We start from the raw sequence: 13,428 nt of genomic DNA on the forward strand, positions 1-13,428 counted from the left end.
ATTGAATTTGATTCTTTATATATATATATATATATATACAGAATCAACTTCAAACAATATCTAAACGTTGAAATTCACTACTAATCACAAATACGAAAATATGGGCAAAATGTAATGAAGTCTAGAAAAATATGTGCGGTGGTGCGCCGCGGAGTTACAAGTTTTATATTAACTAAATTAAAGAGTCCAGATCTCCACTCTTGTACATTTCAAATAATTCCATATTTTAGAGTGGATTTGATTCTTACCTTCAGTTGGATCTAATCGTTTTGCTCTCCTACCATGCTTTGAATTGTTGTGAACGAACATTTTATCAGAGACCGCTAATAAGAGTCCATCGACGCTGATTTGCGTGGAAATAACAACCTGCAACAAAACGAAGCGTTTCAATAAATTTCAACATTCATGACACAACAAAGATACTGATACGGATTTTTTTTTTTTTTATATATATTAAAAATTTTAGTTTCAGAATATACGCTTCCGTCATTTGCTGTTTCTTTCGTTTGAAACAATTTTTTTCCCTCTCCGAATCGGAATAATAATAAAGAGGTATCCTAATTGTAGTAGGCTTACAGTATATGGAGTCTCCTGTAAGTTCTGACACAACCTTTATCTCATCAACCTTCCGTCGTAGAGTTATGATTTTAATTTAAGAAATGCTCAACAGGTGTTCAAAAATTACGCTGTACCACTTTTGAGAGTGAAAATACAGTGTTTAACAAAATAAAAAAAATCTAAATTTTTATATGGTCCCCCTGTGCTCTAACTTCCAATTAAAAAGTTGTTGCCCTGTCTCTCCTCATGCCAACAAAAAAAAATTATGTTTCTAAGTGCAATATTCACATAAATATTCTCGAATTTAAAAAACGGAGGAAATTTGGGATAGAACAGCGTTAAATGTGGTTAAACTGTTTTTCTGTATTTAGTCTTCTATCAAATTTCCTCCGTTTTTCGAATTCGAATTATTTCTGTAAATATTGCACTTGGAAACATTTTTTTACACAAATTTTTTTTTGTTGGGATCATGAGACGAGGCATCAACTTTTTAATTGGAAGTTAGAGCACTGGTGGACCGTATAAATATTTAGAGTTTTTTCAATTTGTTACACACTGTATTTTCACTCTCAAAGCTGGTAGAGGGTAATTTTTGAACGGACACTCTGTATAGTTTTTCAAGCAACAGTCCCGCATCAATTTCTTTTCTCTTTTTTTTGGTTTTTTTTTATTCGTGTGAAAATAAATGCGCAACGAATATGGTCCTGCCGTGCTGATTTATTTTCGAATTCAGGTGTCTAACGTCACTTTCTTAAAAAGTAAGGGAAGACAGACTCGGTATGAATCAAAGAAACACCGTGAAACTCCGCAGACCCGACACTGGATCCGTCTGAAGAGGTGATAAGATTATTGGTGGTGAGATCGGTTTTGATAAGAACACAACTTTTACCGACGTACGCTCGAGTTAAAAAACTCCACGGTGTTCGCCAAATTTTAACTGGTTTTCGTCATTCCTAACGACTAGTAATAGGAATAAACTAGCTTGGCGTAATTATTCTTGACAGAATTAACTGAAATATATATATATATATATATATATATAGTGTTTAATGATGAACTCTATATGCCGCATCTCTTTTTAAAAATGAACGAAAATTTTTAAAATAACAACGTTCCGTTCAGTGGTAAGCCCGGAAATGTTCTGGGCTTTTTTATGGAGTGGGCGTAAAGAAAACCCACCACCTAAGGGGTTAACAAGTAGCACAAAATACTTGTACTTATATACTCATAGTTTTGAACGTAAGCTTATGCTTTGTCGATACATCTAACACAAATTAAAGATCTGAAGAAAGAACATAAAGACCAGAATCTGATAAAAGAACATAATTTAGTAATCCCCTGCCAGACATGACCTACGAAGCACTGCAGACAAATCAAAAGCAAGTTTCCGTAAGATGCGCATGTGGAAGATGTCCGATCGGGCAAACGAATGATAATGGCTGATAACAATGAGCCCATCGAATTCTATGAATTAAACGTAATTGAAAATCGAGCGGATTTTATTTTTCGATTTCTGAAAGAAGATTACAAAAAATGAAAAGTTAACAAATTCGCATTCAGAGACAGCAATGCCTCCGTCGATCTACCCGATCAAGTAGGCTCTACGAAGTTTACTTAGCTAATTTATATATTAATTTATTTTGCATCGACTGTCAGCATAAACATGAAAGGGGGATGCTAAATCAATAAGGCCGGTATTACACTATAAAAGTTTGATAAAACCCCTTTTATAAAACTTGAAAAATTCAACCAATAAGATTATCGGTTGCATTTGCTCGAATGTAACCTATGAGCTTTATTGGTTGGATTTTTCGAGTTTTATAAAAGGGGTTTTATCAAACTTTTATAATGTAATACCGGCCTAACAGAAATTCCATGTTAGTTGTATATGATTTAACCATTTCCATTTTTTTGCACAATAAAAGCAATGTGCTTTTGGTTTGTTGGAATGTTTATTACTCAACATCCTATTGTACACGTTTTTTTTCCATTAACGTCTATCCTAAACTAGTCATCTCGATCATATCTGTACTTACCGCAATTATACTGATCTCTTGATATACAGTCGATCCCGTTTATAACGTTACCACTTAGAACGGTTCCCCGCTTAGAACAACTTATTTCTGTGGTCGCAACTCTAACGAATTCTCATTAAGATTTCCCGTTTAAAGCGTTTTAGCGCTTACAACGTTTTTTGGAAAACGTTATAAGCGGGATCCACCGAATACAATCAACGATTTAATGGACCTCGATTCAACGAATTCCACTATTTACTGATTTTTTTTCTGAAATTCTGGTAGAATAGACATCAGACCTCTATTTAACGAATAAAAACCTCGATATAAAGAATGTTTTTTGAACTATCCAACTTTTCTTATTTCTCTTCACCCAAAACCACCGTCCGAAAATTTGAATTCCCAGGAATTGAACTTCAGTCCTTTTACCGAGACAAACAAAAAAAGAGGAGGGGAAACAGCAATTTCTTCCTTTTTATGCAAAGGAGACAATGAAGACATTCGCAGAATATGTGTGGGAAGTTTTCAGCCAAAGAAAAATCAATGTAATAATCATTGTCCTGTACGCATGTTTAGATTTCTGAAAAAAAATAAGTTACTTCAAGTTAGTGCTCTTTCCGATTAGCGAAAAAATGACGATTTCGACAGAATTTGATAAAAATGTTAGACGCGCATGAAACAAACTTCTATGAAACAATTTTTTCACGCATCCTTGACTTGATTCTCAAGTTTATGTTTTTATTTTCAATTGTTGCCAGAAATACGTTGTCTCCCCAGTATGACCAAACCCAGACGGGCAAAGGGCTTACATCTCAGAAGGAGAGAGTGCGGGTCTTGTCTGGTCTGATAGAAATAAGTCGTAACAGCAACCCCCAAAGTGAGTAGCTTTTAAAATTAGCCGTTTCGAGTGTGTTTATACTACTGATCAATTGACTCCCGATTTAACAATTTCTACGAAAAAAATTGTCGATTTCTTCTAATTCATTAAATCGAGGTTCGACGGTATATGCCGTGGAACCCCAGCTACTGTCACTATTTATTTCTTTGCATTTTAATGTTAAAATATTTCATTTATTCGACGCACAATTATTTGACAGTTTGATTCTCATTCAGACTCCAAATTCGTGAAAAAAGGCATCATTTCTATCCGTCGGATTCACTTAAATTTGCAGGTAGTGAATACGTGACGTGTCAAAATACTTTATCATGCGCATTTTCGTCGAAAAAGCCGTAAACTTTTATGTGATTTGTGACAGATACTAAAATAACCATTTCATGACCATTTTATAAATATAATTTAATATACAGGGGGATTCAAAAATAATCATCGGATTTCAAAGTAATATATTTCAAAAAGTATTACAGGTAGGTAGCAAGATAGATAATACCTCGTAAGCAGCGGAAATATTTCAAGATTTTTTTTCCACTTCTTACAAGTGTTCCATGTGTTGTCCTTTTGTTACGCGGCACACATGTACACGGTAGTTCAATTAGTACCCGAAACAGCATGTCAGTAGCTTATTGATCTTCCTAAAAGCGGTGGTAATTCGGTTCTTGAGCTCATTCAAAGTGGCTGGCTGTGGAGGCACGTACACAGCGTCATTAATGAAACCCAAAAGGAAAAAGTCACAAACAGTAATAGATCGGGATACGTTAAAGGCTCCAAGAACCAGTCGATTAATCAGCACGACGTAAAACGCTGACGTGAGACATGTTGTGCTTTGTAGGGAAACTGTCATACCTGCTATCCTATTGGTGAGTGAATGGCGCATCGCGCTGGGCGTTTCACGTTGTATGAGGGGCAAAAAACCCGGCTTTATTTATTCTCAGAAACTTCGGCGTATGTGAGTAATAGTGTGTTGACATGAGGCGGCATTTAAAATATCAAGCACATATCGAGGCATACTTGTGCCCGCTGAAAAATGACATATTGAGCAAGATGCAACAGTGGTTGCTGAACACAGCATTGAAAAACGCAGCGTATGGGCAGTCAAAGTGGGCCTCACCAAATTTTATTTGGGGCCTCAATGCAAGTTTGCGATATTAATGCGTACCTGTTTTACAAATACAAATACAACGCCACAACAGGCGAATTGCCCAACGAGGTGGCTGACTTAAGAACATCATGGATCCCCGAGCCATTTTTTGGAGGCCCTACCTACTACTGCTACACCCCAAATGCACCCCCCCCCCACACGGAACCCCCCAACGAATCGGTACATGCGGGAATGTGCGTGTACGTGTAGTGCAACCTGACGTAAAGTTTGTTTCTGTGTAATGTTTGTTATGTGTAGTGCTGCCATCTGCTACCAGTTTTTTTTTTCTAACTATGAGTGTAGTGTTATGATTGAATGATTTATCGTTGTAGGACTGTTGCTCTCTGTGGCGAGACTTTTTAACAGGGAGATCGGCTCGCATTTGCGCCTTGAAGTTGGGAACCACAGAAAACCAACTTCAGCCGACCACCACTGTGGGGTTCGAACCCGGATCCTCGCATCGCGAGTCCGTCACTATAACCACTCGACCACCACAGCGGCCTGTTTTGTGCTGTTAAGTGTTTTTCTGAACTGTTTGAGGAAGCCGCGAATAACCGGTGACTATGGTAATGGTGCCGAGGTGGGCACAAATGAAGATCCACTGCGCTGGGATGACAGCATCTTCCGTATTTTGGCTTTTTTTTATCCTATAATCCCATATCGATCTTCAAATACTACTTCCTTATTTTTTTTTAATTTTCTGCTATTTTTTCAAATTTATATTATAACCAGTCGAATACAATTCAAAACTGATATCAAAACATGTACTACGTCAACAGCCAATGAGGGACGTTTCTATTACTTGCACTCGGACACAATATTTCGTGCAAGAGAGCAAAATCATTTAAGGAAAATGTTCCGTCTCTAAGAAGTATGTAGGAAAAATTAGTAACTTTTTTTTACAATCACAATTCCTAAAATCTCCAGCATCGAGACATGAACAGATGTTTCATTCAGTTGGAAATATTTTGATCCTGTAACAACTCCTAGAAGACTTCATTGAGCAATCTGATAAAGAAGCTCGCACTATTTACAGAATGATAAAATCTTTCTTCGAATTTTCGTGATAATCTCTCGTAATTTTATGTTTAAAAGTTTATGATCATAGGACGAGCAACTTAAGGCCGCTACATACTAATCTGATGTGAAGTGGGATCACGTAACGTCAGAGTAAAGTTGTTTTTTTTTGGAATCAAAAATGGCCAAATTTACCTCCCACTTTCTCCACTCACCTATAGTTTGAGCTATTCATAAGTTCAACTAGAACATAGAGTATCTTTCTACCCTTTACTTCGTCTAACGAAAGCCGTTCACCTTCTTTTGAATTTTTCGGAAGCAGTTTTTATTGTGCTAGCTGTACAATATCTTTCCTCTCAAGACAAAAAAAAAAAAAAAAAAAAAAAAAGCGGAACGGTCAAAACAAAAAGAACGTGTCCAAAAAAAGAAGAAAAATAACGGGATCTGCTGACGCTTTTGCAAAAGTAGCGACAGTAAGAAAAAAATGAGTTAAAGATCATTGCGTGTATCTTGTATTTTCCGGCGAGCGGGCGGCCGCCGCCCCCTGGAGATGACGTCTCTTCTCCCACCAAGACGGTCTTCGCATTTGTAATGAAGACTTCGATCTTCTTTTCGGCACTTTCAATAGAGAATGCGTGGGGTGTGGTCTGAGCGGGAGACGAATATCAAGAGTTGGGAGAGAAACCGCACGACACATCAGCATACAAATGCGTGAGTGCCTCTGCCCGCAACTCAAACCATGGAAACATCCATTTCTTACTTTCTGCTACTACTTGTCTTGTGTGTGCTTTTATCGCCACTCTCTAGAGCCTCGTAAGGACACGAGACTCACACATTCGTAAACAGCTTTGAAAAAGACCTATCCGCTCGCTTTGATGGCAGATGATAGGCCACCAACCTAGATCTAGTATAAGAACGCTTTGCTTTCAGAATATCTTTATGTGTGTGTTTCAGACAAAAAAAAAGAAAAATCTTCTTTCATTCTCTATTTCAATGGCCAACAGTTTACGTCAAATAGTGTTGGCCCTACTCTGGCTATGTTGATCATCGTAATTTTCGCAAGTCTGAGAACAATAAAAATTATGACGGGGGAAAAACTCACCAGCAGAAGCATTCTTCTTTAACGATTCTATATATAGATTCATTAACTTCCAAAAATTAAATGTATTTTGAAATATTCACCATCACCTAAGCTTACGCTTATGCAAACTGGAAATGGAGGACTTTTTTGAATCATCTATATTTAGAATTAAAAACTAAAGTCACTGGTCCCACGGACCAGTGAATATCAGAACCTACTGATCCGCAGACAACATGATTGGTCCGATAAATAAAAACTTTTAATTTTGTGTTGCGGCTTTATCCAAAAACAAGTGATGAGGTTTAAAGAGACATTTTTTAAATTACATTTTCAGAAAACATTCCGCAAAAGAAGAATTTCTTCTAAGATGTATACTAAATGGTTTGCTAAAATTCAAACGGCAACATTAATTAATAAAGAATTAAAACAAAATATCTTCATGCATGCACGTCTTTATTTTTGTTTTTTAGCATATTCAGCAAACAATAAGACGTTTTCACGTGTCATGGCTGCCAAGACAGACAAAAAAAAAAAAAGACTCTGCAATGTGATATCGATGTACCCTCAGGAATAAGGGGCGAAAGGTTCTAAATGTGGCAAACTTGCTAGATAGTCTTATAGTTGTATTACTACTCTCATGACGTTACAGATGAACTTGGCGTCTCGTTCGGAGGCCTTCTATCTCTAGGAGGTGCTGATCCACACCTGAGCGCTACGCAGCTTCAACCCCGCGCAATACCAGGTTTGAGGTGTGGCTAGCACAGAGCGGGCTATTTTAATTGTTGATTTTGCGTAGCTATCCCCATAACAGCGGTTTTGCGTAGTTCAGAATCGCATAACACGGCGGGTGTAGATAATATGTGTGCAATTCAGAGAAGTAGTTTAGTTTCGCTTTCAACAGAACATCAAAATCAGAACATCACGCACAGTTAATGCACGCATGATTGTGTGCAACTTACTCGAGAGTTTAGAAAAGTGTTTCCGGTTTTCTCAAAGTGAGCAATACGATGTAAACACATGCTGGGTGTGTTGATAGTTGCAGATACTATATAAGACCCTATGTGGAATCGTTCCGGAAGGGGTGGTGCTGAGAAAAAATCTCTTCTGAGCAGGGGTCGATGAACAAAGAAAGTTTAGAAAACTATGCTACGCTATAAAAACTAATGGTTCGATTTTTTTGGCACTCGCGGTTCCTTTACTCCAGTTAACGCCTATTCGCTGCGCTCCACTGTAGTTTATCAAAAAATCACTAAAGCACAGAATCGGCACATTCCGATATCGACCGCTCACCGCGACGTCTCTAGGAGCCTCAACGCACACCTTGAGAACCCTTGCTTTGAACTACAATACAAAAAATGACATGCGTTGCACTGAAAGAATAATATTGCGCTAGAGTTCACTTGGAAACTGTGAGTATATATATAAATAATCTTTATACATGTAACTTTTGATGAATCAAGATCTTTTTCCGCAATACAGCGCAAACTGGCTTTCAAAGACGATACGAAAAATGATAGAAGATATGTTTCGGTGAATGTTCAATTATTATCGAAATTGTGTTTATTTGCTTTTTATTCTTGGCATCTAACGTAACAAAGTCGTTTTTATTACGAAGCCGCCGGCACGAAAACATCAGTTACATTTTGATTTACGTGGATGGATTGACAATTTCTTGAGCTTGGTGGTTGACTCATTTCTATTTCAGCGGTACCATTTGAAAGACACAAACTCGATTGGATGTCCAAAAACACTAGAGAGTTAAAGTTGCTTAGTAAGTCTTTTCAAGTCATGTTCACAATGAAATCACGCGGACAAGCTAAGAAAATTCAATAATCTCTTCTCGTCCTTATTTTTTTTAAACTTAAGAAGAAAATCCTCGCAACTTTACCACGACTTCTTAGTTTCTTGAGTAAAAAAGTGAAATAAATATAAAAAGGAACGAGTGAAAGCGCAACTGAAATTTTGAGTTTAAAGTGTAACGCGACGGAAGCTGGGACTGACTGCGTGGTGGTGGGGGGCATTATGAGCAGTTTAAAGTGAATCGAATTTTAGTTAGCATTCCCCGAGGCAGAACGCTTACTTTCAAATACTGCAGATGTTGCCATCAAGGTTAGGCTCCAAAGTTCGCGATGCTCGTGCTTCGAGAGAAACTACCAGTTTCTCTGCAATCACTTTAGTTCAATTTTTCATGAGCTGACGTGAGTGTTTCATTATGTAATATAGAAACGAAAATAAATACACTTTGTATCGATAGAAGGGAGGGAACTATTTATTTTTATCCCAATCCCTCAACCCTTTAAGAGGCAATGACGAGATATCTCGCCTCCCCAAAGGCCTCTCATTTTAGTATTAACAAATCCAGATATTTTGAAAAGTTTGTCTCTCTATATGAAACACTTTCGTCTATACCCCTTACTTTTCACTTGTTAAAAATCGGGAAAAACCGAGGGGGTTCGATGATTTCTGCTATGCCGCTTGAAGAGTTCAATCATGAAATTATTGAAAGAGGGTGCTGTTTGTGCCCTCTTTTCAAGCCACCTTGTTGAGCAATTTGCCTTTTGTGGTTTCTGATTTTGAAATTTGTGTATGTCTGAAGATGATGTCACTCTCCGCTATTCATACGAAGGTTATAACAACTGGCTGATGTGAAGATGAATTCGGGAAAGAAATTGAATTGCCTGTATGGGAGATCGAACCTACGTATTCTCGCATACCGTGCGAGCACGCTAGACCAGTGTTTCTATTTAGAACCACTGCGCTAGATCACTACGATACAGAAACAACGAACTTCTTTCCTTAAAGCTTATATGCACTGAACGGGACCGTAAATGGACAGTCAGACTTAACTCCATTAATAGCTCACATACACTGACATTTTGCTCTTCGCACTTTATACGGAATTCACGGGCCACACTGTACATGATGAGTAGGAGTATCTCGGGTTCGTTTAAAAGAGTTTGCAAACTCTTTTCTAAAAATGCTTGAATAATATCGGAAAAATTTTCGAAATAGTAATAATTTTTTTGCTCTGCATGCTGTTTAGATTTTCGGATTTTAAATCTGTAGACCTGTCTGCTTCATGCATATCTAAAATGCATGCATTCCCTCAGAAAAACAAGAAGACGGAGAAACTTCTGCGATTGATGATGACACGACGCATGCGTTTTCTAAAAATATACAGGGTCATTAAAAACTCAACGTATAAACTTTTAGGGGAGGTAGAAAACACAGAAACAACAAAACAGAATCACATAGGAATGTATGATCAGCTGGAGGATAAACGAAGATGCAGAAATGACAGGCCAATAATGGGTGGAAAACTGTTTATTTAGCGATACTTTACACGAGGACAGTACGTGCACACGTTAAGTTTCTCAACAAGTGCTCAAAGTTCTTACCATCCACAGTTACGCGCGCTTCACAACGGCGACGCATTGATTGTGGAACCCTTTTTAAAAATACCTGGCATTCCGCGGACGTTTGCGGCTGCGACGGAGATTCTTCCGACGAAGTCGGTGTGCCCTCAAGCGTGCATGAACTTTGAGTACGTGTTGTGCGACTTTACGTGTACACGTAGCCTGCTGTCCTCGTGTAAATTATCGCTAAATAGTTTTTCCACCCATTATTGACTTGTCATTTCTGCATCTTCGTTTATCCTCCAGCTGATCAGGTTAGGGATTCCGGTCATACATTCCTATATGATTCTGATTTGTTTTTGTGTTTTCTACCTCCCTTGAAAGTTTGTATGTTGAGTTTTGAATGATCCTGTATATTGAATATACATATTGTTAGTTAAATCTGTCTAAGACGGTCACTGCATGAGACGCAAACCTGTCTTAAACGGAACAAATATATTGTGAATAATTAATGCTTTTTCAATAATAGGAAACCTCTTTAAGACGGAGACTGCCTAACGCGGAAACGGAAGGCATATTTAGTCTATTTGTAGATACAAAAGCTGCTAAAACGGAAAGAATTTTTGAACAAGTGCACGTATTTGTCCTTTGGATGGGCGGAATGTTAAGTCGTTCTCATCCTTCCTTTTCGTAAGGCGAACACTATCACTTCTTGGAAAAACGATGAATGTGATTATTCTCTATCTGAACTGGTTTGGGGGTCGGGCTTGAGTGGAAGCGAATTTACTATTTAAAATTTAGTAAAAGCTTGTTTAGCATTTCTTTTATGTTGGAAATGTTGACTTTTGTTAGAAAACACTCCTATTTCTTGGAAAATGTTCGGTAATTTCGTGAGAGCAATATGCGAGGGATTATTGTTCACAATTTAGCGATACCGTGTTTTGGCTACTATAGAAATTGCCGCTATGGTGGTCGAGTGGTCATAGTGACGGACTCACATCGCGAGGACCCGAAACCAACCATGACCCCCGCTCTGTCATCATAAGGGATATAAGCTGGTCACCCAGAGGGTTTGGGCCATGGTGGAAGAGCGATGCAACATCCAGAACACTAAGCACCGAAAGACCACCAGCGGGCAAGAAGACAAAAAGTTGAGGTTACATGGGCAGGTGCATACGCACGTCGCCAGCAGGCCTCGAAGGGGGCCCACGAATAACTATAAACATTGTCCATTGACAGCAATGGGAATCAAGGAACTTCATTGTCTATTAGAAGCTGCGCACAAAGACACCGTGAGAATACCCCAAAATATCTCATCTCATGCCAGAGGATCATAGCCCGAGTCTGATGAAGGGTTGTTATCACCTTATGAGGGAACTGAAACATTCGTATTTTGGCACTGTTTCGTGACTGTGATTTTGTCTTCGTTTGAAATGATGTATCTAATAAGGCGCTTAATTCTTTCGATTCTGGAGTGTTTTCTCAGTAACTGTAGCTTCTAAGTGGTGTAATTCTGTGGCGTAGTAGAGCCAAAATGAAAGTCCTTGGTATACTCGCATGCCGTAGCATAGTGAAAGACGGTTCCCTCCCTTCCACATTTACACTTGCTATAAAACCTACTCTTATGAAAACGATGAAGATAAGAGAAGGGGCTATGCTCTGAAAAAAATAAAAAATAGGCTCTCTAGACCAGCCATAACTAGAGCATTTAACTTGTGGAAGAACTTCGTAGATCTTACGACCTGTTTTCGTGTGATTTAACCATCGTGATCGCCATTTCTGTAACAGATCATTTCACAATTTCTTCATTGCCCACGACTTCGGAAGAAGGATAGAGAAATCTGTTCCTGGTCTTTCCGTCGCTCTTTTGGCTAACAGATCAGCTACTTCATTCCCAGTATTTCCTCTACGCGCTCTGATCCACGAGATATAGATATGCCTATTTGGCAGTAACAGGTCTCTAATCTTTATAGCCATCATGTGGCGTGATAGGGGATCTAGAACCGCATGTAGCGAAGAAAGTGAATCAGAAAGAATGTGTGTTTCTTTCTTGCTGGCGCTTGCCTGTTGCGTACTTGTGAGCAGCGCAAACAACTCCGCCTGAAATACCGTATTTAGATCATTGAGTTTATTGCTCCAGTAACTTATCTCCAAGTCATCCTGAAAGTTAACCATGGCCGAAGCCACTCCATGCTCAGTCTTGGAGCCATCAGTGTAGATCTTATATTTAGTCTGTGGGTGTATTTCTCCTTTTAGGTCAATGTGGCATTGAAGGATGCTGGGGCCATCCTGTGATTCTCCTTTCCATCTGGGCGTAGGAAAGTGTCTCGCCGTTCCCCAGCATAACAGGAGTTTTGAGACGGGTCAGGAGGCTGAATTTAGCTTCACATTCTACCAAGAGACTGAGTGGAGGAAATCCCAGTATGACTTGGAGTGCATTTGTGGGCGTAGTTGAGTAGACCTTAGAGATATATAGCAGGTATCCTCTCTGAATTGAGTCAAGATGCTTCTGCATTGATAGGGTAGCATTGGCTCCCCATATGTCCAGTATATTGGCTCCATACACCAGAATACGTTGTGCGACCGTAATATAAAGAGTCCTGCGCATCCTAGTGTTGATTCCCCAATTCCTGCCTGCTATGCAGTGAAGCCTCGTGAGTAGCTGTTTGGATCTTGTGTTCAGCTCTGTGATATGGTCTTTCCAGTCCAATTTGTTGTTAAAATGGATGCCCAGAATTTTAATTCTGTGGACTTTCTTGATGAAGTTGTTTGATGAACGAATTTGTGGCGAACGTTTCCCTTTGGGGGAAACCCATAGAAAGTTTGTTTTGTTGGTGGCTAATTTAAGGCCGTTCTCAGTTAGCCAGTTGCTGATATCTGCCAGGACGCTGGAGGCCTTTTTGCCAACTCCCTCCATCGTGGGGTCCAACACCAATACGATAATGTCATCCGCATAGGCCTGGACACGCACGTTATTTGGCCACTTGAGCTGGAAGATGTTGTTAAGTACCAGATTCCAATATAGAGGGCCAGAGCAATATCATCGCAAGGACCCGGGACTAAACCCCCCGTCGCCATAGTGGTGGTCGGCTGAAGCTGGTTTTCTGTGGTTTCCAACTTCGAGGCGCCAATGCGAGCCGATCTCCTCGATAAAAAATATCGCCACAGAGAGCAACAGGCCTACAACAATACAATTATTCAATCATTACACTTCACTCATAGTTAAAAAAATTGATGGCAGATGGAAGCACTTCACACAACAAGCATTATACAGAAACAAACTTTACGTCAGATTCGCTACACATACACACACATTCCAACACGTATCAATTCGTTAGAAGTTCCACGAGGAATATGAACGAGGT

General features: G+C 39.0%; 1 protein-coding gene across 4 annotated transcripts in view; it reads right to left on the reverse strand.

Moving 5' to 3' along the window:
- Positions 1 to 13,428, reverse strand: part of kn (EBF transcription factor knot) — a 301,491-nt gene that overhangs the window by 24,417 nt on the left and 263,646 nt on the right. For all 4 annotated transcript variants that reach the window (XM_089239429.1, XM_089239428.1, XM_089239430.1 and 1 more), the window contains exon 8: positions 249 to 366. In XM_089239429.1, the coding sequence (XP_089095555.1) occupies positions 249 to 366 (118 nt within the window). The remainder of the gene's footprint in view (positions 1 to 248; positions 367 to 13,428) is intronic.

The sequence above is a fragment of the Pholcus phalangioides genome, unplaced genomic scaffold, assembly GCF_987345545.1.
Source record: "Pholcus phalangioides strain wild (caught in Gottingen) unplaced genomic scaffold, Ppha-v1.0 ptg000011l_1, whole genome shotgun sequence".
NCBI lineage: Eukaryota > Metazoa > Arthropoda > Arachnida > Araneae > Pholcidae > Pholcus > Pholcus phalangioides.